General features: G+C 49.4%; 2 protein-coding genes across 4 annotated transcripts in view; one reads left to right on the forward strand and one right to left on the reverse strand.

Annotated features, from left to right (window-relative positions):
- The window catches only part of HDAC1 (histone deacetylase 1), a 31767-nt gene extending 14045 nt beyond the window's left edge, over window positions 1-17722 (forward strand). Inside the window, exons 3-14 of one of the 3 annotated variants that reach the window (XR_006296536.1) lie at window positions 4300-4417; window positions 10203-10277; window positions 11659-11797; window positions 12261-12402; window positions 13408-13500; window positions 14642-14750; window positions 14832-14972; window positions 15509-15617; window positions 15712-15842; window positions 16118-16270; window positions 16789-16924; window positions 17109-17274. Coding sequence is in view for 2 of the 3 variants with exons in the window: in XM_043574402.1 (XP_043430337.1) it covers window positions 4300-4417; window positions 10203-10277; window positions 11659-11797; window positions 12261-12402; window positions 13408-13500; window positions 14642-14750; window positions 14832-14972; window positions 15509-15617; window positions 15712-15842; window positions 16118-16270; window positions 17109-17233 (1335 nt within the window). In the remaining variant the exon portion in view is untranslated. Of the gene's footprint in view, window positions 1-4299; window positions 4418-10202; window positions 10278-11658; window positions 11798-12260; window positions 12403-13407; window positions 13501-14641; window positions 14751-14831; window positions 14973-15508; window positions 15618-15711; window positions 15843-16117; window positions 16271-16788; window positions 16925-17108 lie in introns of all 3 variants that reach the window. The other 2 variants (XM_043574403.1, XM_043574402.1) reach the window with 2 other exon arrangements.
- Window positions 17723-17922: 200 nt separating this feature from the next.
- MARCKSL1 (MARCKS like 1) lies at window positions 17923-20383 on the reverse strand. The gene is made up of 2 exons (XM_043574404.1): window positions 20058-20383; window positions 17923-19210 (listed from the first exon to the last, which is right to left on the reverse strand). The coding sequence occupies exons 1-2, from the start codon at window positions 20142-20144 to the stop codon at window positions 18701-18703; spliced, it is 597 nt and encodes a 198-aa protein (XP_043430339.1). The 5' UTR covers window positions 20145-20383; the 3' UTR covers window positions 17923-18700.
- Between the last annotated feature and the right edge of the window lie 3983 nt (window positions 20384-24366).

Genomic DNA, 24366 nt, shown 5'->3' on the forward strand with positions numbered 1-24366 from the left:
TTTTTGGTTGTTTGGCTTTCTTTTTCTTACCAGTTTGTAGTAGTTCTTTTTTCTGGTATAGATAGTCCAGTGGCCATACATTGCTCCAAATATCTTCTGTTTTGGTTTTGTCTTTTCACTCTAAAGTATCTTTAATGAACAGAGATTCTTGATTTTAATATAGTTATATTATTTCCTTTATAAGTGCTTTTTGTGTTTTAAGAAATCCTTACCTTGGGGTGTCTGGACGGCTCAGTCAGAAGAGCAGGCGACTCTTGATCTCAGGGTCATGAGTTCAAGCCCCGTGTTGGGCATAGAGCTTACTTAAAAAATAAAAATAAAAATAAAAATAAAAGCTTTATAGGTTTGCCTTCACATGTATTTACTATATCTAGAATAGATTTTTATGTCCATTGATGGATGAATGCATAAAGAAGATGTGGTATGTATATACAGTGGAGTATTAGCAATCAAAAAGAATGAAATCTTGCCATTTGCAACTACGTGGATGGAACTAGAGGGTATTATGCTAAGCGAAATTAGTCAGAGAAAGACAAATATCATATGACTTCACTCATACGAGGACTTTTAAGACACAGAACAGATGAACACAAGGGAAGGGTAGCAAAAATAACATAAAAACAGGGAGGGGGGCAAAAACATAAGAGACTCTTAAATATGGAGAACAAACAGAGGGTTGGTTACTGGAGGGGTTGTGGGAGGGGGGATGGGCTAAATGGGTAAGGGGCACTAAAGAATCTACTTCTGAAATCATTGTTGCACTATATGCTAACTAACTTGGATGTAAGTTAAAAAAATAAAATAGAATCGATTTTTAAATATAATTTGAAGTAAGAATCCACTGAAATTTTTTCATTCCGCAAATACTTATTAAGCACCTGCTTTGTGCCAGGCATTGTGTATGGGTCTGTTTTGGGGCCTGTGTTCTGTTGACTTGGTCTGTTTATTGACGCATGTGCCAGTACCCAGTGCTTAATTGTGATAGCTCTTCAGTAAGTTTTGACATCTAGTAGCACAAGTCCTCCCACTTTGTTCTTAAAAAAAAAAAAACTGACTTGCTATTTGCCCTTTGTGCTTCTTTTCTTTTTTTAATATTTATTTATTTAAATGGCAATATTCTTTTTTTAATGTTTATTTATTTTTAATGTTTTACTTATTTGAGAGAGAGGGAGAGAGAACGTGAGCAGGGGAGAGGCAGAAAGAGGGGGGCGGACAGAGGATCCAAAGCGGGCTCTGTGCTAACAGCAGAGAGCCTGATGCAGAGTTCGAACTCATGAACTGAGACATGAGATCATGACCTGAGCTGAAGTCAGACGCTTAACCAGCTGAGTCACCCAGGAGCCCTTTGAACTTCTATATAAATTTTAGAACTCATCAAGTGCTGGGATTTTGGTTGTAATTTTATTGAATCTTTACATCATCTTTTTTGTTTTGTTTTTAAGTTTTTTATTTATTTAAGTAGTGTCTACATCCTATGTGGGGTTCACACTTAAAACTCTGAGATCAAGAGTTGCATGGTCCTCTGACTGAGCCAGCCAGGCACCCGTGAATCTTTATACCATCTTAGGGAGAATTGATATTTTGAGAATATTTAGCCTTTGCATCAGTGAACATGGCACATTTCCATTTATTTGGGTCCTTTTATTTTATTTTTTATTTTATTTACGTCTTGTCTGTTTTTTTAGAGGGAGGGAGAGCACGCAAGGAGGGGCAGAGAGAGAAGGAGACAGAGAATCCCAAGCAGGCTGTGCCCTGTCAGCACAGAGCCTGAGGCGGGACTTGATCTCAGGAACTGTTAAGATCATGACTTAAGTGGAAGTTGGACACTCAACCGACTGAGCCACCCAGGCCCCCAGATTTTTTTTTTTAATGTTTATTTATTTTGGGGAGAGAGAGCTCAAGAGCACATGCATGCACAGGGGAGGGGCAGAGAGAGTCAGGGACAGGGTATCAGAAGCAGGCTCTGTGCTGTCATCAGAGAGCCCAATGCAGGCTTGAACTCACAAACTGTAAGATCATACCCAAACCAAAGTTGGATGCTTAACTGACTGAGTCACCCAGGCACCCCTAGAAATTTTTTCAAAGTAATTACAAAAATTTTGTTTTTAATGTTTATTTTTGAGAGAGAGAGAGAGAGCGCGCGCGCGCAAGTGCGCACAGGGGAGGAGGGGTAAAGAGGGAGACAGAGAATCCCAAGCAGGCTTTGCACTGCCAGTGCAATGCCCCATGTGGGGCTTGAATTCACAATCCATGAGATCATGACCTGAGCTAAAATCAAGAGTCTCTTGCTCAACTGACTGAGCCACCCAGGCTCCCCTCCAAGTACTTCTTTTTAATGCTATCATAAACTGTCTTTTAAAATTTTTATATTTAGGTTGTTTACTGGTATAGAGAAATGTAGTGCAGTTCTTTTTTATTTAGACATATATCCAGGGTCTCTGTAGATCTCTTTCTACTACCTGTTGTTTCTGTGAGCTCTCACTCGTAGTGCTTTGTTTCCTTGCATGTTTTGTAATTTTTGACTCTGCGGTCATATTTTTTGGAACTTTGTGGCCTGGGATGAAGATAGGTTCTTAAAGCAAGATTTGCCTTTACTTTGTAAAAGAGGTAGCTTTTGAGATGGGCTTTGTCCTTGTTGAATGTAGTACATGAGGAACATGGAATCAAGGGGTGGCTTCTGTCTTAAACAATTGGGTAGTTGGTGGTGAGAATAGGAACCCTGGGAAAGAAGAGCATAGGAGAAATAAAGCAGTGGATGCAGTCAAGATTATGGAGGAGGTGTAATGAAAGGGATGGGCTGTGGATTGAAATGGAAGTCAAGAAAGGGTGTTGTTAAGGATTATAATTAGTTTCTCAACCTGAGTGGATATTGGTGTCATTAACAAGAATATTAAAAGAGAAGTCTGGAAGTTAAATATGAATGCCTCTCTATAAGTTGTTAGATCCAGTTGAATTTGAAGTGCCTCTAGGATTCACAGGTGGAGCTGGCTGGGAGGTTGTTGGAATTGTGAATCTGGAGCTCAGAACAGAAATCAAGACGGAGTGAGTCTGGGCAGGCATCTATATAGAAGGTAGAGTTAAAGCTCCATCTACAACATTGCCATGAGAGTAAAAGGCTTAATACAATAAAAACAACTTCGGGGGCTCCTGGGTGGCTCAGTCAGTTGAGCATCTGACTTCAGTCCGGGTCATGATCTCACAGTTTGTGCCTGGCATCGGGCTCTGTGCTGACAGCTCAGAGCCTGGACCTTGCTTTGGATTCTGTCTCCCTCTCTCTCTGCCCCTCCCCTGCTCATACTCTGTCTCTTTCTCTCTCAAAAATAAATAAACGTAAGCAAACAAACAACTTAGTATTTGGAGCCAAGTCTTGCTTCTTTCACTATGAGTGTGGTATATAAAACAGTATCCACCTTTTAGTCTTACATTCTGCCTTATACAGAGGATTAAACAAGCACCAAATAGTGCCTGGAGCCCGACCTCTGGGTTTCTATCCCAGTTTACCAACTGTGTAGCTTTGGGCAAATTACTTAACCTCCCTGTGGGCAGAGTGAGGATAATAATAGTATGGAGTTTAAGAGGTTGTTGTAAGGATCACAAAATCACATACAGTGCCTGGCACAGGGTAAACAATGTTATATGTGTATTGAAAATGCTTTATAAACTATAAAGGTATTCATAATTGGAAGAGCAGAGGGTCATCTTCGAAGAAGACCTACCTTTAAGGGATGAGAGGAAGAAAAGAGAATTTTTAAAAAGAGGGAAAGAGGACTCAGAATGTTGGGATAATCAGGAAATGACCATGTCAAGGAAGGTTCAGTGGGGAGGGTGTGATGAGAATTGTTGTGATGATGATTTATAAAAGATTTCCTATCTATTTCAGTTATTGTTAGTCACCTCTTTTTCTTAAACTCTTGGAGCCTTTTGGACCATAACTATTTAAAAAGAAATAAGAGTTTGTAAGCATTTCACAGTTTACAAAGAGATTTAACTATCTCCTCCAATTCTCACACTGTTAGGTAGAAGTTGTTGCCTCTATTTAGTAAGTGAGAAAATTGAGGCTCACAAGGTAGACTTGCCCAAGTAACAGAGCTTGAGTTGGAGTTCTGTTTTTTGATACTGAATCTCCTTTGATAATCCTATATGCCTAATTAGATCGCAAGTTTCCTGAGGCATTAATCTAATCAGTAATTCCTTGCCTAGCTCAATGCTGGGTGGCTCTTCTCTTAGTGTTCAAAGTAGACTAAGTGAAGAGTGGCTTGGGTCTGGAATAACATGTTTTTTCTCCCCTCTTCCCTCTAGCGCCCTCACAAGGCCAATGCTGAGGAGATGACCAAGTACCACAGTGACGACTACATTAAATTCTTGCGCTCCATCCGCCCGGATAACATGTCTGAGTATAGCAAACAGATGCAGAGATGTAAGTCCATTCTGTTCCCTCCTTACTCTCAAGGCCCCAGTTGGATCTGCCCTTCAGTTGCAGAGGCTTACCCTGCCTTCCCTTGTATCTCCCATTCATCCCACACTTGATTTCTTTCCCCTGCCTTCCAAGGATGCCAAAGTGCAGCTCTTTTCTCCAGTCTAGCTTTCCTTGTTTCTTGATTATAAAGAATAGTGTTTGATCTTTGTCTAGTTAGGTTCACAACAATATGCCAAGAAAACCGTAATTGTTGTGATGGAAAACGCACTGACGCAGGGGAGGGAGACAGAGATAGAAGTCCCAGCTCTGACTCTTAACTGACCAGGCTGGTCACTTCCCCTCAGATTTTTCTTTCGTAAAATGGACTGGATGTCATCCCATACAACTGTAACTGCTCTCACTTTGTATTAATTGAGAATCGAGGGGCCACTTAGGACAGATTCTAGATGATGTAATCTTTGAGTTGAGGTGATTCTACCCCTGCTTCCTGAGACTTGAAACAGGTGTCATCTCGGAAGCTACACTCAGTTTGTAGGAATTAATGAGGCTTATTTTAGCTATGGGAGAAAATGTGTTTAAATTTGGAAAAAACTTATATCTGACTTCTCCCTGTGTTATTTTAGAAATTATCTCTTAGCACCTAATATCTCATATAATAAAACAATGAAACAGCATTGTCCAGAAGTTTTGATTAGCTTGTAACAGTTTATTTGGAAATATCAGCAAATCTGTGGCACTTGTTGCTACTGGCCACAAGGTAGTCTGATTCCCAAGACAGAAAGTTTATTTGTTATAATAGTTGTGCAGTTGTAATGATTACAGAACCACAGAGACCTTTTTTATTTTTTTATTTAAAATTTTTTAATATTTATTTATTTTTGAGAGAGAGAGACACACACAGAGGGCGAGCGGGGGAGGAGCAGAGAGAGAGGGAGACACAGAACCTGAAGCAGGCTCCAGGCTCTGTGCTGTCAGCAGAGTCTGATGCGGGGCTCAAACTCATGAACTGTGAATCATGACCTGAGTCAAAGTCGGACGACTTTAACCGACCGAGCCACCCAGGTGCCCCTATAGTTTTTTGTTTTTGTTTTTGTTTTTGTTTTTACAGAGGCCTTTTTTAAAGTATTATTACTACCCACAACTCCAGGAGCTGCTGCCCCTGTAAGTGCAGTATTTGCTCTTTGAATTGGCAGGATCTTATTTCCTTCCAAGATGAGACAAATTCCTTTCTTTGCTCTAGATGGCTTTAGAGCTTTTCATAACCTATCAAGGCCAGTGATCAGGCTCCACTGTCAGCAAAGAGGACTCTCATTAGAGAAGCAGCTTGGTATTGAGGCAAGAAAATGAGTTATTTTTTGTTTAAAAAAATTTTTTTTAAATTTTTTTTTAACATTTATTTATTTTTGAGACAGAGACAGAGCATGAACGGGGGAGGGTCAGAGAGAGAGGGAGACACAGAATCTGAAACAGGCTCCAGGCTCTGAGCTGTCAGCACAGAGCCTGATGCAGGGCTCAAACTCATGGACCATGAGATCATGACCTGAACTGAAGTCAGATGCTTAACCAACTGAGCCACCCAGGCACCCCTGTTTAAAATTTTTTTTAATGTTTATTTATTTTTGAGAGAGAGGAGAGTGCCAGTGGGAAAGGGGCAGAAAGAAAGGGAGACACAGAATCTGAAGCAGGCTCCAGGCTCCAAGCTGTCAGCACAAAGCCTGATGTGGGGCTCAAACCCACAAACCGTGAGATCATGACCTGAGCCAAAGTCGGATGCTAATTGACTGAGCCACCCAGGCACTCCAAGAGAATGAGTTTTGATGTCTTGGTTTGAATCCCTTAGCTCTACCACTTAACTGTGTGTTCTTAAGCAAGTCCTCTAGCCTCTCTGAGCCTTGTTTTCTCTTCTTTAAAAGGAAGACAATAGTGCTTATTTCATCGTGGAGGTTGTCGGGGATAGGTGAGATAGCACTGTCAATGAAGCACTGACTGTCAATGAATAGTAACTTTTGCTGTGATGACTTATTATTTTCATCATTTTCCAATCTGTCAAGGCAGACATAAAATATTAGGCCCTCAGGAGTGCCCAGGTTTGGGTCTGACTTCCAGTTTGCTCCAGTTTTCCTGAAACTAGCATTCTAAGATTGTGCATTAAAAAATTAGGTCTGGGATTTTCTCTCATTGAAGACGGGTTAGGAAGGATGAGGTTCTCTATGGACTTAAGGTACCTTACTGACTTGACTTACAGGGTTATAGAAAGATGTCACTTAGTGAAGTGCTGTATAACCAGGGGTATCTTCAGAAACAATAACAGCGATGTGTGAGCTGAGCTCTTTTTTTTTGTATTTACCAACACCTAAGCTAGGAAGTTATACATGTAATAAGACTAAATAAGTTAGGTTTCCTTGCTCTTGGCTAGGATGTAATAAACATTTTGTGGTCATTTTGAGACTTTGAGAACTTTGATCAGAAGTTCTGATCTAATATTTTAATTAGTTAAAATGGGAACATGATGAGCAGTGGGCTTCCTGACAGCCTGACTCAGCCTGCCCATTTGCAGTTGGTCCCCTGGCAGCCAGCCTTGGCCTGCCAGGGAGTTCGTGGCTTATTGGGCTGAGGCCTTATTAAAAATAATAATAAATAAAAGGGTGCCTGGTTGGCTTAGTTGGTTAAGCTTCTGACTCTTTTGTTTGTTTGCTTGTTTGTTTATTTGGGTGGGGGGGAGAAGGGCAGAGGGAGAGGGAGAAAGAGGACCTGAAGCAGGCTCTGTGCTGACAGCAGAGAGCCCCATGTGGGGCTTGAACTCATGAACCGCGAGATCATCACCTGAGCCAAAGTCGGACGCTTAACCAACTGAGCTACCCGGGCACCCCAAGTGTCCAACTTTTGATTTTGGCTCGGATCATGGTCTCACAGTTTTTGGGATTGAGCCCCGTGTCAGGCTCTGTACTGCCAGTGCACAGCCCACTTGGGATTCTCTCTCTTCCTCTCTCTCTCTGTCCCTCCCCTGCTCATGTGCATGCACGCATGCTCTCTCCCTCTCTTTCAAAATAAATAAATATTTAAGAAAATTAAAAAATAACTGAATAAAAAATAAGATGGATTCAAACATGAATAAGTGCAATGGTTTTTTTTTTTTTGCCAGATTATCAGAATGTGAAACGTGGTGGAAAATGATAAAAGGGAATTATGGTGGTGAAATTTGAAGACATTGTCATTGTCATCTTTTTTATAGATGTATAAACTGAATTTTCCAGGGTCTCCTAACAAGGTAGTGGTAGAATGGAGAATGGAACTTGTCTCTTCCTGATTCTATAGTATTTTTAAATATGTTGCATGTAAAATATTTCAGACACACACAAAACGTATAAAAAAATAATAGAATGTACATCCATGTACCTACTACCTACCTACCTACCTTCCTTCCTCCCTTTCTTTCTTTCTATTTTGTTTTAATATTTATTTATTTTTTTTTTGAGAGAGAGAGACAGAGTGTGAGCTGAGGAGGTGCGGAGAGTGGGAGACACATAATCCAAAGCAGGCTCCAGGCTCTGAGATGTCAGCACAGAGCCTGACGCGGGGCTCGAATTCACGGACTGTGAGATCATGACCTGAGCCGGAGCTGGATGCTCAACTGACTGAGCCACTCAGGCACCCCCCCTTTTTTTTTTTTTTAAGTTCATTTATTTTTGAGAGAGAGGGGGACAGAGCATGAGCAGGGGAAGGGCAGATAGAGAGGGAGACAGAATCTGAAGCAGGCTCCAGGCTCTGAGCTGTCAGCACAGAGCCCGATGTGGGGGGCTCAAACCCACAGACCACAAGATCATGACCTGAGTTGAAGTCAGACACTTAACTAACTAAGCCACCCACGTGCCCCTACCAACCTTTCTTTCTAGGAAACAAAACGCTGCCAATACAGTTGAACCCCCCCTGGACACCTCCCCTTGGTCACACACCCTTTCTGTCCTACTCCCCAGTCCACCCCATTATACCACCACAGTGGTATAAGCCCTCTCCTGAAACCCCTGTTAATCCCATGCATCTTTCTGCAGGGTGCTTTTTACCACCTTCTCCACCTTCCTCTGCTCTCTCATCTCTCACCCAGTATTGTTCTCTTCAGTATAATGCCACCCTAAGAATAAGAAAAGTATTTGTGATAGGAAGAGGAGAACCCATACAAGAGTCCTCCCTAGTCTTACAAATTAGTCCAGGTGAGGGTCTCCATTTCCCCCCTTTCCGTTTCCAATCACACAGCTTGTTGAACTGGGAATAATGGGCTGGACACTTGAGCCCACATGTTGGTTTGGGGCCTGAAGGGAAATATTTTTTTCTCATATCTAAAATAACCATTTTGTGGGGTGCCTGGCTGGCTCATTCAGTAGAACATGCAACTCTTGATCTTGGAGTCTTGAGTTCAAGCCCCATATTGCTCTTAGAGTGTACTTAAAAAAATAATAATAATAAATAAAACATATCCCACATGAGAGTATAAACAAAACTCTAGAAACCTAGGCAAGCCAAACCCAATGAAAGACGAAGCAACTGGAGGAGGCATTCGGTTGCCAGTGGATAAATAGCTTGGCCCCAGGGACCAAAGTTCTTATTGACACAGCCTCCCAGTGTTTACCCGGGAAGTGGGGGTGAGAGCCACCTACTACTCCTCACCCCGTTATGCAGGCCACACTTCCTCAGAGCACTTGTCTTGGCAGGGCACCCTCCCAAGCTTAGGGCAGTGCCGGAGTTGGTAACGCTCATGGTTATTGCAGACTTTGAGCTTCAGCTGTCTCTCAGAAGGTTGCACAGTCCGAGCTGGGCTCTGCTACCCTCCTCATTCTAGGGCTTCTCCTTGCTCTACTTTGGGAATCCCAGTTGATAGCAGTGGATGTAGTAGGAAGGCTAGGGCAAGAGAATAAGGATCTAGCCTACCCCTGCCTCTAGTTTCCCGTGTCTCGTTGATGTCTCAGTACTTTCCTTTTCTGTGAGAGATGACTTGGAGCCCTAAGGTTTCTCTCTAGCTCCGTGACTACAGCCCTCAGGTGTGCTTCCCTTCCTGTCTTTCAGTTTGTTTGCATTACTATTTGCATGCATTTCCTCATTATGTGTTAGTTTGTACTTTTGCCCCGTTAGGCCTGAAATAACCTTACTCCAGTTGTCACTTGTAGGTGTAGTAGAAAGAGCACTACACTGTATGGGTCAAGACACCTGGACTCTGATTCTGGTGCTGCCATTGTCTTGTTATACAACCTTGGCAGCTCACTTAATTCTTCGTATCTGTTTGTTCAAGTACTTACTTGCTATATTCTTCCCCACATAAGATTTCTGTTAATCTTCTCAACATTTAGGTGAGGTGGATATCATGATTGCTTGTTAAAGATAATAAGCCAGGGGCGCCTGGGTGGCTCAGTCGGTTAAGTGTCCGACTTCAGCTCAGGTCATGATCTCGTGGTTTGTGAGTTCGAGCCCTGCATCAGGCTTTGTGCTGACAGCTCGGAGCCTGGAGCCTGTTTCGGATTCTGTGTCTCCCCTTTCTCTGCCCCTCCCCTGCTCATGCTCTGTCTCTCTCTGTCTCAAAAATAAATAAAACATTAAAAAAAATTAAAGATAATAAGCCAAAGCTCTAAGAAGTTAAATGACTTGACCCAATCACAAAGCCAGTAAGTAGTAGAGCCTGGACTAGAACCCAAGCCTTCTGAATCCAAATTCTTTGTTTTTTCCCATGAGCTCATAAATATGTAAACAAAAAACTAAAGGAATTGTGGAAACTAACTTTTCCCTTCTGTCTTTCAAGTCAACGTTGGTGAGGACTGTCCGGTATTTGATGGCCTGTTTGAGTTCTGTCAGTTATCTACTGGTGGCTCTGTGGGTAAGGAATATACCTCCCTCCTGGAGGGCAGTGCTGGGTTGTATTAGTGAGGTCTGCCTTTTAGGCCACTATCCTAGTAGGGCTGATCTGTGACCCCATAAAATGGTCTTGTGAGTTTTTACCTTAGGTCTTTAAAATATCCTTCTGGTTCAGTCCCAGCCCAGGTTCAGTCTCTGACATGGTACTGACAGGTGTCCTTGACTGTCCTCTCCTACCCAGAGATCTTACATACTGGAATTCCCTGCAGACCTCGTGGGGTTGTTGAGATGCTGTACATAGAAGCAATTTGCAAACTGCAAAGTGCTATAAAAATGGGAAGTGTCATCATCTGTGTCTTACAAAAGAGCATGGTAATTACCTTTAGAGGTCAGAAATACTCCTCACGTATCTCCCACTTCCATTATTAACTTCTAGACTACCTCCAGGATTACTCTAAACCCTTTTTTAACAAATATATATTTTCCTATGATCATTGTTTGGTCTCTTCTCCCCTTCCCCCTGCCTCTCAATATAACCTCAGGAATCAAAGATGTACACAGGAAAAAATTACCCACAATCATACTGTCCAAAGATAATCATTACTACCATTTTGGTGTTTGTATATGCATTCTTTTTTGTTAGTATATATCTGGATATAACATATACATCCATATTTTATAAAAAGTGTCACGTGTATATAGTTTTGTGTCTGAATTTTTTATTTAGTAAATCTTTAAGATTTCTTTGGTAGTCTATAGCATGATTTCTAGTGGCTTCAGGGTTATGCCATGTTATGGACCAACGTCAGTTGATATAATTGGCCCCTCTTGGATCATTTGGCCTGTTCTGTGTCTTTATTGCTGTTAAAGTTACATGCCACAAATGCACCTGCATACACAAGTGTATATTTCTCTCACTTCTTGGGCTTGTTTGTGCTTTGAGCTTCTAGTTCCTTTAGTATCTTCATCATTTTTTGACCATGAACCATGGTAAGAAATACATTTACTCTTGCAATCCAGGTTGTACACACACACTGTCATTCTGAAGCCAGTTTCACAGAAGAGCAACTTCCTTTATTGTTATTTTATTCTAGTCTGTTTTGTTTAAAATTGTGTGTATACACACACACACACACACACACACACACACACACACACACTAATCATGACCCACTAAATCAATTTTAAGGCCTACTGATGGGTTTCCACCTTCAGTTTGGAAAAAAGTTGCTTAGAGTAGCCAGCCAATGTCATATTTACTCCCTGTTAGAATAGGGAGGGAGGGAGAGAACAGTCCAGCGATTGAATAGGCAGGTTCTACCTCTCACCAGGTTTCCTGGGCTTCTTGGGGAAAGGGGGAGAATGGCTTGCTAACAGTCTTGTGTTCTCTCTTTCACACCCAGCAAGTGCTGTGAAACTTAATAAGCAGCAGACGGACATCGCTGTGAATTGGGCTGGGGGCCTGCATCATGCAAAGAAGTCTGAGGCATCTGGCTTCTGTTACGTCAATGATATCGTCTTGGCCATCCTGGAACTGCTAAAGTATGCCTGCCTGGCCTTGTCTCTTGGAGGAGCACCTTAGGCCAGGTTCCCACTTCCCTCTCCCCCTGGGCTTGCCTCCCTAGTTTGCTTTTCCTAGCGGTGTGCTGGCTAGGATGTGTTCAGTGAGTGTCTCTGGCTGGCCATCCTCTCTTTGACGGGGTCCCGGTTTGATTTGAGCCCACGGCAAGATCAGGGGCAGGTGCTGTTCAGATCCTGCCTCCAGAGTGTCCCTGTGTGGCTGGAGTTGAGCCTGGCTGTAGAGTAGGAAGATCGGACTTGGTCGGCTTGGTCAGGCCTCTGGAGACACCCTGCCGCTCTTCCACCTTCCTTCAGCCAGTTTCCACGTCTCTGGTGCTTAGAGATACCTGAGGGAGGCAGCCAGCCCGGTAAGCTGGGACCTGGCGCCCTTGGCGCGTCCCACTCCCAGAGAGCCGCCAGACCCCTGACCCCCTTCTGATCCTAGGTATCACCAGAGGGTGCTGTATATTGACATTGATATTCACCACGGCGATGGCGTGGAAGAGGCCTTCTATACCACAGACCGGGTCATGACTGTGTCCTTTCATAAATACGGAGAGTACTTCCCGGGAACTGGGGACCTACGGGTGAGAACTCCCTTCAGGGGCCAGCCAGCTCACCCCTAGCTGCCAGCTCTAACTCTCCTATCTCATGTCACCAGAAACCACTTCCTGCCCCTTCTGCCATTCAGAATGCCATACCCCAGCCTAGGGTACCTGCCCTGGTCTTCCCTCCCTTATTCTGGAGGAAGGGAATGATGAGACACAAAGGGTTGGGAGGGATAGGGGTCTCATGACTCATTGCAAGCCCCTCCTGGCCACAGCTAAGTTACACTGCACTATTCAGATGCCCCAAACAATTTGAATTTTAGGCTAGAGACATCAGGTTCTCTCTCATGGGCTAGGAATTGAGACCCTTATGGACCATCTCAAGGGTTCTTAACCTTCCCCTTTGATCATCTGACTGAAAGCTATGGACTCTGTCACCAGGAAAGCATAAGGAATCTTTTGTATCTGATACTGAATAGTTAATTAAAGACACCTCCCCTTACTGAAGCCCGTCTGTAGACCTCAGGATAAAAGTCCTTGGAAACTAACTCACTGAACTGTTGTATCTGCTTCTATTAGCATGAATATGAAACCAACCCTTTGCCGTGCACTAGCCCTCTGGTGAAAAAGTGGCACTAATTCATGTTTGCTGTGGCCAGCATAATAAATGGTCTTTCTTCTACCTTCTCTGGAGAGGAAAAGGTCGTCCCAGGGTGGGTGTTAGTTCTGTGACCCAACTACCAGCAGCTCTAACCCAGTCCAAAGATGGAGGTCTTGTGCTCTGGGGTAGGATATTCCATCTCTGGCTCCATAAACAGTTCTCAGCCTGGGCGCAGGCTCAGTGGTGTGTCCAGAAACGTGAGCTAGACTTGCCAGTGGGGGGAATGGTATTAACCAAGGTGCCCCTGCTCTGTCCCTGGCCCACCTCATGGATCCCAATTGTCTCTCTTCGAATACTGCCTCTTTCCTTAGCCTCCCAGCCCCTGTCCTTGAACTTCTTCCCAGCTTCATCTTTCAGTTTACTTTAATGTCCCTCTTGATTAGGATATTGGGGCTGGCAAAGGCAAGTATTACGCTGTTAACTACCCGCTCCGAGATGGGATCGATGACGAGTCCTATGAGGCCATTTTCAAGCCGGTAAGTGGCTTATCCACCACCCGGGCTACCAATGGGATTAGTCTAAGGGATGGGTAGCAAAGTACCCCCAGCATACCTCAGGGACCTCTCCCCACTGAGAAGCTGGTTGGGAAATGAGCTGTGTTTTGACCCTGGATTGTTATGCTGTGTGGTCAGCTAGAGGAACAAAATTCATCCAAATATTTATTGATGCCTTCTGTGGGTCAGGCCCTCTGTTGGATACAAGAGTATCTAAGACATGAATCATGCCCTTAAAGACCTCACAGTCTACATCGTGGGAGGCAGGCGCACACACAACAGTGTGTGGTCATTACTGTTTTGCAGGATGAACAGAGGAAGGGGAGACAAACCGCTGCCTGGGCTGGGGAGAGGGTAGTCAAAGAGGATTTCACAGAGGTGGCGACATTTGAGCTGGACTTTGAAAAATGAGGAGTTGCTATGTGAAGGAGGTGGAGGCCGGAGGGCAGGGATGGCATTCAGCAGGGGGGACAGTACATAGCTGTATGTAGGTCAGTATGATGGGTGGGAAGAGTGTTGAAGGACGTGGGAAATGTATATGGGGGTCTTGGATGCCAAGCTGAGGAGTTAAATCTTCACCTGCAATCCACAAGGAACCATTACTGGAGTATTAACCTAATAAGGTTAGGTAGTCAAGTGCCTACTATATGCCTTGCAGTAGGGGTGACAGAGAAGTCCAAGGTATGATCTTTGTCCTAGGTAACGTCAAAGTCTTGTGAGAATGGGAAAGGTGAAGGTGAGCACTCCCTCACAATAGGAGGCTCAAAGTCTCAAAAGACTGAAGGAGCAGGGCAGGTGAAGCCAAGGGTCAGAAGAAGGGGCACTGGAGCTTGGGTAGTGAAAGAAGCGGAAGACTGAGGGGAAGGTGAGGCTGTTCTAGGTACAGCATTACTAGAGCTAGAAGAAGCCTCTTGGAGAGCCTCCTAAATTGAAAAACTGAAATCCTAAATAGGGAAACAAGAACTCCAGACTGATACTTCCTCCTTACCACCCCGCACGAGGGAGAGTGGAAATGTAGGAATAAATACAGGAAACGGAAGAAGTACTGCAGCCCACCCTTTGCAGCCCCTAACATCACATAGCTTTTCTTGAAGCTGGTGGTGACCAGGATGTGTCCTTTTAGGTCATGTCCAAAGTAATGGAGATGTTCCAACCCAGTGCAGTTGTCTTACAGTGTGGCTCTGACTCCCTATCTGGGGATCGGTTAGGTTGCTTCAACCTGACCATCAAAGGTGAGACCAGGTAGCATAGGGATGGGTGGGCAGGGTTCTGCCAGGCGCTCCTGTAACCCAGCGCCCCTTTCTCCCACCAAGGGCACGCCAAGTGTGTAGAGTTTGTGAAGAGCTTCAACCTGCCTATGCTGATGCTGGGAGGAGGCGGTTATACCATCCGTAACGTGGCCCGCTGCTGGACGTATGAAACAGCCGTGGCTCTGGACACGGAGATCCCAAATGGTAATAGCCCTGGGCCAGGTTGGGCTGGGCAGAGCCAGAGTTCATGTGTCCTAGAGTTTATAACCCCTTCTGCATTGGCCATGTGGCCTCTCCTCTTCTGATACTGGGTATTGATTCTCTTCCCTATCTTCTTGTGATTGTCAGACCATCGCTTTTTCCTGAGTCCTTTTTTGACCCTGCCGCCTCTCCTTCCCACTTCTGGTCTAGACATAATGATCAGTGGTTATTCATAGCTTTGGAATTTCTACTCTGTAGGGTAACTGGGGTAGTGAGTGAAGAGGTGCTCCCAACGAGCATTGCCTAAATTTGTCTAAACCATGAGCTTGTGCCTTCTCCTCAGTGGGGGGTGAGGTGTAGACACTGGAGAATGGCATTAAAAAGACTGAAACCCGATAAGCACTCAGGTCTCACCCTGTCTCAGAGGCATTCTTCTCAGTTTGATGGTTGGGCTAGCAGTTCCAGATAAATCTACAAATGCTTTTCTCAGGGTCCCATGGTAGCCAGGTCTTTGACTCTTATCTCCTGCCCCCAATTAGAGCTTCCATACAACGACTACTTTGAATACTTTGGACCAGATTTCAAACTTCACATCAGTCCTTCCAATATGACCAACCAGAACACCAATGAGTACCTGGAGAAGATCAAGTGAGTATATTCCCCAGACACACCCTGATTGAACATTCCAGGCTCTGGTTTGTCCCTAACCAGCGCCAGCCACCCTCTCTACCATTGGCCATAGACAGCGACTGTTTGAGAACCTGCGAATGCTGCCCCACGCACCTGGGGTCCAAATGCAGGTGATTCCTGAGGATGCCATTCCAGAGGAGAGTGGCGACGAGGACGAAGAAGACCCTGACAAGCGCATCTCGAGTAAGACCCAGACCCAGGGGCCTGTAATTTCCCACTCAGTAGGTAGCTGGCTTCCCACCACTGTTCTTGGTTCCACTTTCCTCTCAAGCTACCCACTTGTTGAGAAACCCAAGTTCTGGTAGTTGGGACAGTTTAGGGAGTCTGAGTTTCCTTCCTTTCTTCTTGGTCACCCCTTCCCTTGGTGTCTCTTGGACACACAGGGAGGCACTGGGCACAGGTCCTGAGGTAAAGATAATCTCCTGCTCTCTCACCCATTATTTCCCATTGCTTCCCAGTCTGTTCCTCTGACAAACGAATCGCCTGTGAGGAAGAGTTCTCGGACTCTGATGAAGAGGGAGAAGGCGGTCGCAAGAACTCTTCCAACTTCAAAAAAGCCAAGAGAGTCAAAACTGAGGATGAAAAAGAGAAAGATCCAGAAGAGAAGAAAGGTGGGTTTGGGTTGCATCTGGACTTGGGTCTTGAGCCCCAGGCCCCAGAGGAGGATGAATCTATGTAGGGCACTGGGAGGAGGGAGCTGACTCAGGCCCTGCCTTCTGTGGGGCTGTCTCAGCTCCCAGAAGTGGCAGGGCCCACAAAAGAATGAAACTCGATTTGTCATCTCCAGTGGCTGATTGAGCCCTGCCAGGCTCCAGAGCCAGGGACATGCCTGGGCTCCCCTTGGTCAGGAGTGTGGCTCTCACATACCACCCAAGCCCTTTTCCCAGCACTTCACCCCAGTTTCCCAGGGGGCTGCCTCCGCCCACTGGGTTCAGGCTCTAGCAGGCCAGGAAACCGGTCCAACCTGTTTGTTCTCCACAGGGCTCAATGGGAGGGCCTGGGATGGGCTTTTCTCTCTTTAGTATGTCCACTGAGCTGCAGTGTTGGGGAAGGGGTTTCAGGTAAGTGAAAATTCCGTGGGTCTTTCTGGAAGGGATCCCTTTACCATCCCTACATTCTTATGTTCTAGAAGTCACAGAAGAGGAGAAAACCAAGGAGGAGAAGCAAGAAGCCAAAGGGTGAGGAAGGAGCTGTCAGCCATCTCCCTGGCATTGGAGCACCAGCCCTTTTGTCCGCTATGCCGAGGGAAGGCGCAGGGACAGCTGGTGCGGCTTACAAAGACCTCTTTCAGGGACCAGTCCATCTCTGCAGTTCTAGGCAGAGCTAGGAAGCCCCAGCTCTCAGCAGTCACCTGGGCAGCTAGGGTCCTATAGAAGTCATTGTCCCCATATTTTTGCCTCAAGGCCTCTGGGGTGCATGATCTCATGCCAGTTTCTGCTCTCTCCACAGGGTCAAGGAGGAGGTCAAGTTGGCCTGAGCAGACCTCTCCAGTTGTGGCTTCCTGCCAAGTTTCCCACCTTTCTCCCACAACCCCTCAGATTTTATATTTTCTATCTCTCTGTGTATTTATATAAAAATATATTAAATATAAATATCCCCAGGGACTAGACAGGAACCAGGGCCCTGAGCCCAGGGCACGTGTTAGGAGTGAGCTTTTCTAGTGGCTGCCTTGCCACCCATCCTTTCCCACTTCTTAATTTTGAACCATAAAGGGTGCTGGGTCTGGAAAGCATATTCTTAAGAAGCCATAGGACAAAATCCTGAAATGTTAAGTGCCTGCTTAGTGGCTTTGGAAAGGTGTCCTTACTGGGCATTCTAGGAGTGGCTAGATCTTGAGGGACCCCCTGTCAGGCTCCTTAAGGTAATATCAGCCATTTTTAGATTGGTTCTGTTATCATACCTTCCCACTAGCCCCCTGTGAGCCAAGAAACTCACACTGCCTGCCCTCTATCCTCGCCCAGTTCTGCAGGTGGAGATTGGTAGTCTAGTTTCCTTTTTGAGATACTATTTTAATTTTTGTGAGAATCTTTGTAATAAAATGGTACATTTCTACATCCTCCTGAGCTTGTCTCCTAGCAGTATCCCTGGGCTGATTTCAACTCTACTTCCCTGTCCTTCTGGTGTCCATGAGAATCTGGGCCACCCTCCTGAACAACAAGACAACCCCACAATCTTACCCTTCACCTTAATCCCTCCCTCAAGGGTTGAGGTTAACCAGTCTTCTCACCCTACTCCCAGAAGACCACTCATTAAAAAGCACTACTAAAGGGACGACATTTATTCCTTTTCCAAATGTTACAGTAAAACCAGGTGGAAGAGAATGGTTTTAGCAGTTAGAAAAAAAAAAAAGTACAAATCTGGGGTTTGGCCATTAAAAGTTATTTACAACAATGGGAGGGGGAAAAAAAGACAACAAGAAGTTGTTTCACATTACAGACCTCCCCCCCCACCCCAAAGCCTAATACTTGCTTACCAAGTCAAAAAAGAGACACAGTCGATTCACAAGCTGGAGGTTTGAACTTGAGTAAGACATTTATAAAAACCTAGACAGGGGCAGTGTCCTCCCCAGCCCAGGTGCCACTAGGCACAGCACAAGAGACTAAAAACTCAACAGGGGTGGGGGGGGGGGGGGGAGGAAGGCTGGACACTCAGGGTTTGGGAGTGTAGGCACCCCACATCTGGCTCAGGGATTTGGGGAATAAACAAAACCTACTTGGAAAAGAATTGGGGAAGAAAACCAGCAATTGCCTTCTGCAGGGGTGGGGACAGGAGAGGTAGGGCCAGGGGCAGGAGCATTTCACATCACTAACCTAACTTGGGAAACTGCAAGGGACCATCTTCAACTGGCCTTAAGAGGAAGGCCAAATGGACGATGGGAGAATCCACAGGAGGGAAAAGGAGAGGGAACGTGGCGGGGAGGGGGCAACAGCCCCTTCCTTTCTGGGCACAGGAAGGCAGCCAGGGCACCAGGTCCAGGCAGTGACCTCACAAGGACAGCACAGTTTTTGCAGCTTAGAGATCACCCACCTGCCCCCACCCAGCTACTCATTCTGCTCGCTGGTGGGTGTAGGGCCACTCTCCGGCCCCGAGGGAGTGGATGGCTCTGCAGCCTGGGGCCCTGCCTCTTCTGTGTCTCCTCCCTTGGAGGCAGCACTAGCCTCTGCCCCCTTGGCCTGGGGCTCCTGGCTCTCGGGGGTGGCAACAGCCTTCCCTTCCTGGGCTGTGCCTTCCTCGCTGCAGGCACCGATCTCCCCCTGCTCCTGCTCTTCCTCTGTAGGTGAGGAGGCAGAAGAATCACCCCCACCCTCCTTCCGATTTCTCTTGAAGGACAGACCACTCAATTTGAAAGGCTTCTTGAAAGAGAATTTCTTCTTCTTCTTGGGGGTCTCCTTGGCGGGGGCATCCCCCTTGACCTCAGCGCCCTGGCTAGGGGGTGCTGGCTCGATGGCATCGCCAGTGGCCCCGGCTGCCTCCTCTGTTCCGTTCACGGGGGGCGATTCCCCTTCACCCTTGGGGGATAAGTCTCCATTGCTTTTCACGTGGCCATTCTCCTGCAGGGCAGAGGAGACAGCAATGAGGGCCGGGGCTCTACCCCACCTCCCCCAGCCCGCCCCTGACCCCTTCCAGGCAATGGGACCCCGACTATTCTGCAACCCGGGAGGTTGGCTGTAGCTTCACCCCCACCGGGATCCCGTCAAACATCTCCCTCCTGCCCTCACGAGCGCGCGGGGGCCGAGCGCGCAGAGGCCGCGGCCGGCAGGAGGCGCTGGGGTCCCGTGGCCCCCCACCCACCTCCCCCGGGGCGCGCTCTCCGTTCGGCGCAGACCCGCTCGAGGCCGCCGATCCCCGGCGGGCGGGCAAGCGAGCCCAGCAAGCCGACAACGGGCGGGAAGCCGCCCCAGGGCGCTCTTCTCCGCACCTGGACGGCCCATTTTCCCAGCCTCCTGCTTTGTGTAAACGGCCCCCCACCCACCCTAGGCTCTCCCATCTCGATTCCCCCCCCCCCACCGCCGCCAAAAAGAAGGCCGTGAGCCACCGAGATCGGGTCTAAGGGTGGAGTGCCCTCCCCCCCGGGCGCCCGCCCCGCGGCCCCTGGGCGCCCCCTTGGCGCGGCCCGGCAGCGCCTTTGTTCCTCGCGCGGCACTCGGGGCGGCCGGGGGCAGCGCCGGGGGCCGGGGCCGCGAACAAAGAAGGCAGCGGGGCCGGGCCGGCGCCCCCTCCCCGCCCCTCCCCTCGCTTCGCCCGCGGGGGCTGCGGCGCCGAGAACAAAGGGACCGGGCGGGGGAGGGGGCGCCGCGTGTCCCGGGCCGGACAAAGCGCGCGGCCCCGGCCCAGGGCCCCAAAGGGGGCGAAGTGAGGGAGGAGGGGGCCGGGTCAGGCCGTTCCGAATGCACCCACCTGTCCGTTGGCCTTAGCAGGGGAAGCGCCTGCTGCCTCCTCGGCGGTCACGTCGCCCCGGGGAGCCTTGGAGCTCTGGCTGCCCATGATGGGGGGGGGTCTGCTGGGGGGCGCCCGGAGCCGCCCCGGGCTCGCGCCACAGGGGATAGTTCAGCCGGGTCGGCCTGGCCGGCGGAGGGGTGGGGCTCGCGCCTGAGGGGGAGGGGTATCGGGGGGGAAACCGAGCTGCACCCCCCTCTCCGCGCCCGACCCGCTAGCTGCGCCCGCCGCCGCTCAGCTCCGCGCCAGAATGCCGCCCGCCGCCCGCCGAGCTGCCTTATATATGCGCCCCAGATCGGGGCGGGGCCGGACATTTAAATAAGCGCCCAATCGAGGAGCAGAGGCGGGCTCAGGTCCCGGGTCCCACTTGCGCAGTGGGCGACGCCGGCGGTCTCGTACCCCCAGCCTACTCGCCTACCAGGGCAGGTGGGGTCCAGCGTGGGTAGGGGAGAGGCGGGTCTTTCGGCGAGCTGGGCGGGGGGGGCTCCTAGAGGAATGGGAGAGCAATCCTGTCACCACCCACCCGTCCGAGTGGACGCCCCAGCAACTGGAGTGGTCCCAACACCTTGGTCCTGCACTGACAGCCCCTGTCAGTCTCCCCCTAGAACTCTTCGAAGGGCTCACATGCCCAGACTCGTTAGAGGTTTGGTCCTGAGTTATGCTCCGGAGAATGTGGTCATAGAAGCCGCAGGGCCCCGCGCTGGGATCTGCGCCCCCTCAGGCCGGGAGACCCGTCAGAGGTCCCACCCACGTCCCTGCCTGCCGGTCCCGGTCAGCCTGGGGGGTCTGGCCCGCCGCGGAGTCCCTCTGGTCAAGACTGGTAAGATGCGTCCCTCAACTCCCCCTCCCCCCCCTTCCCTTCGCAGCCAGTCACACACGAAGCCCCCACAGACAAACTCACCCTTGGTCTCTCCTGCCCCCAGCCTGGACCCATTACAAAGTTCCGATTAGGGTGGTCCTGCGACCTTGAAGGGCATCTCCATCCCCACCTGAAAGCTGGAGAGTCTGAGGCTCAGAGACATTGGCATAACCCCACCTCTGCTCCCCCGTATTAGGGAGCCTCCCGGAGCAGGCAGAGGAACCCCAGGAATTTACCAAACACTGCAGTGGAGGGGTGGGACATCAGCAAGGCTCCTGGGACAGCCCCTTGAGGACAGCCCCAAGACTGCCCAGCCTGGCCCGCTACCCAGCCTGAGAGTGAGGGAGCCTGGAGAGAGAGGCGGGGTGCAGGGGGTGGAGACCCTCCAGCTCTAGTCCCCTGCCACTTCCCCTTCCCCTGGTATGGACAGGTCTGTGGGAACCCCCGAGTCCTGACTGGCCCCGGATGTGTGTGTCCGGTTGCCTGCCCTCAGCCCCCAGGAGGAAAGGGATGGGGGCTGGAGGAAGCAAAGTGTTGCAAAAGCAAGGCTGTGCCCTGGACAGCTCAGCACGTCCCTCCCTCGCTCCTACTGGTACGGCCTCCTGGGAGGCCTGAGGCTGTGAGGTGTGGAGACACCGCAGGGCCTGAGAAATCAGGAACTCCCCACAGATCTGACCACAAAGGGGCGGAGGAGGGCTGAGGTGACATGACACTCATCACTCACTCCCGTAGACCCCCGCCCCCCACTCTGAGGCCACAGAATACTCTCAACTGCTTCAACACCCCTCCTCATTTTCCAGACGGGGACACCCAGGTTCAGAAAGAGAAAGTGATGCGCCCAAGGACACACAGCAGATACCGGTAACTGAGGGTGAGAAAGGATTTGGAAAGACCCACTAAAATGAGGTGGGGGCTGTACGGAAACCCCTGGAGAAGTCGTCCATTAAGATCTGGGACTGCCATGGGGCGCCTGGGTGGCGCAGTCGGTTGAGCGTCCGACTTCAGCCAGGTCACGATCTCGCGGTCCGGGAGTTCGAGCCCCGCGTCGGGCTCTGGGCTGATGGCTCAGAGCCTGGAGCCTGTTTCCGATTCTGTGTCTCCCTCTCTCTCTGCCCCTCCCCCGTTCATGCTCTGTCTCTCTCTGTCCCAAAAATAAATAAACGTTGAAAAAAAAAAATTTAAGATCTGGGACTGCCTGGCCGAAGTGGGAGGTCAGAAGGAACCAGCCTTGGGCTGGGAGGGGCATCCTGCCCCGCTGAAGTTCACTGACAGAACAGTGCCTTCTCCACCCACTGCCACTAAGGAATGGACTCCGTGACCTGCATCTCTGTCTCGACCACAATAGGGAACCCACAATGCTGCCAGGCGCTGCCCGCACCGGCTGGCAGGGCTCAGACGGAGGGTGTGAGTCCTGGAGGGGTCGGGGTCAGGGGTGAAGAGCAGATCCCAAAGCTCCCGATTTCCGGGCGCTGCGCTGAGGGGCTGAGAGGCAAACCCAGGAGGAGAGAGCAAAGGGCTCTCTGAAGGACCCTGAGTTCCCAGAGCCCCAGAGGGAGCCAGGCCCACAGGGAGCTCTGCCTCTCCTCCAAGACATTGCTGGAGTCTGAGGAAGGGTCGTCTGGGAGCCCAATCCCTCAGTAAATCCAGGTCCCCGCAGGGTCTGGCTTCTGGAAGAGGGAAGAAGCTTAGGATGCTGTGGGAGTGAGCGGGGGGCGGTGTGCGGAGCCCCCACGGCCTCCTCCGTCCACACTGTGGCTCCTTCCTCCCCAGCTGCTGCCAGCCCAGACAATGCGCCCATTGTTCTGTGTCTCCAGGGGCCTGTGTGCAACTGTGTGTGTCTGTTTCTCTCTGTGTGTGACTGTGTATTGCTCTGTATCTGTGTGTGAGAGACTTTGTGACTGTGTGTGAGTGTGTGCGTGTGTGACCAGGTGTGCACGTTTGTGGTTGTGTGAGCCTGCATCTTTGTTGGGCCGTGGGTATTTAGAGGGAGAGAGAGACTTGGTGACTCTTGGCGACTCCGAGACTTTCTGGGTGTGTGCCTGTCTGTCCTTCAGATTGTGCGTTGGTGACTGAGTCTGACTGAGATTGGGTGTACAACTATGAGGGTGTGCGGCCGTGTGAGAGAATGTGAGTGTGGATGAAAAAGTAGCTGTTGGCGTTTCTGTGCCTGTCCCCGTGGGTGGCTGTGTGTGCCTCAGTTTGATCGCTGAGGCCGTGGTGGTCAGAGCCTTCGAGGTATGGGCTTTTGCCAGCACAGAGGCAGGGAAAGGAGCAGTGGGAAGGACAGGGGGACTCTGGGATGGATGGGGGAAAGGCAGCTGTAGAGACTAGAACCCCATATGTGAAAACACATCCCTCATCCGTCCCAGCTGTCCAGTGAGGCCTCAGCCCCCTGCCCTGGCCTGAGATGCTCCTAGCCTCCCTGGATGGAAGGGAATGAGTCTCCTTGGCAGGGAGCCTGGGACCTCAGGAGAGCCACAGGGTGGGGCTGAAAGGTGGGAGGAGGGCAGAAGAGAACACGGCCCTATAAAGGAGGATTGGGTACACTTGAGGTCTCCGCGGGGACCCTGTGGTGGGGATCCGGTGAGATGCCAGGTGAGGGGTGAGTGGGCAATAGCTAGTCGGAGGTGGGGGATGGGCCTTCCTAGCATGGGCGGGGGGAGGGGGGGCAGCACTTGCACAGGCCTGGAGAGGGGAAGAGACATCAGAGAATGGCTACGTCCCAGTGGAGACCTCAGCAACGGTGACTTGATACGGCCCGGTTCCCAACGCCAGTCACCCCGTCTCCTTCTGGGGGGCGTCAGCTGGACCCACAGACTATAGTTTTGCCCCAGGTCAGCCTCCTTCTGCTCTGGAACCTCCTTAGGCCTCAGTTTGCCGGTCTGTACAGTGACAGGTTGGACTCCATGATTCATACTCACAAACACTAGAGTTCCTCCACCAGCTGTGAGTCACGCCGAGTCCTTGCCCTCAGGGGTTTCCCATCCAGGGGAAGAGGCAGGCAATGCCTTAAAGGGAGAAAAAGAGCCAGACCGGGGTCAGCTAAGGAGGCTGGAGGCTTCACGAAGGAGGGGCATGTGCACGGGCCAGGGATGGAGGTAGAGTTTGGAACAGAACAAAATGGGAACAGCAAACGGTTTGTGTGAAGGTGTGGATGGAGCGACAGGCCTAGTCTGGAGCAAGGTTTGGAGACAGGATCCCTAGGACTCAGGGGCTGGCCGGCTGCAGGTCTGGGGTAGGGAGAAGGGAGGGATAATGTTGTCGCCTGCATTTCTGATGTGGGTGACAGCTGGCAAAGTGGACCTGTTGACTGAAACAGGAAAACGGAGGGAAAGAGAACTTGGGCTGGGGGGGGGGGGGGGGGGGCGGGGCTTGCTGAATTGAGCTTTGTTGAGTCTCAGGTGCCCAGGG

The sequence above is a fragment of the Prionailurus bengalensis genome, chromosome C1 (genome assembly GCF_016509475.1).
Source record: "Prionailurus bengalensis isolate Pbe53 chromosome C1, Fcat_Pben_1.1_paternal_pri, whole genome shotgun sequence".
Taxonomy (NCBI): domain Eukaryota; kingdom Metazoa; phylum Chordata; class Mammalia; order Carnivora; family Felidae; genus Prionailurus; species Prionailurus bengalensis.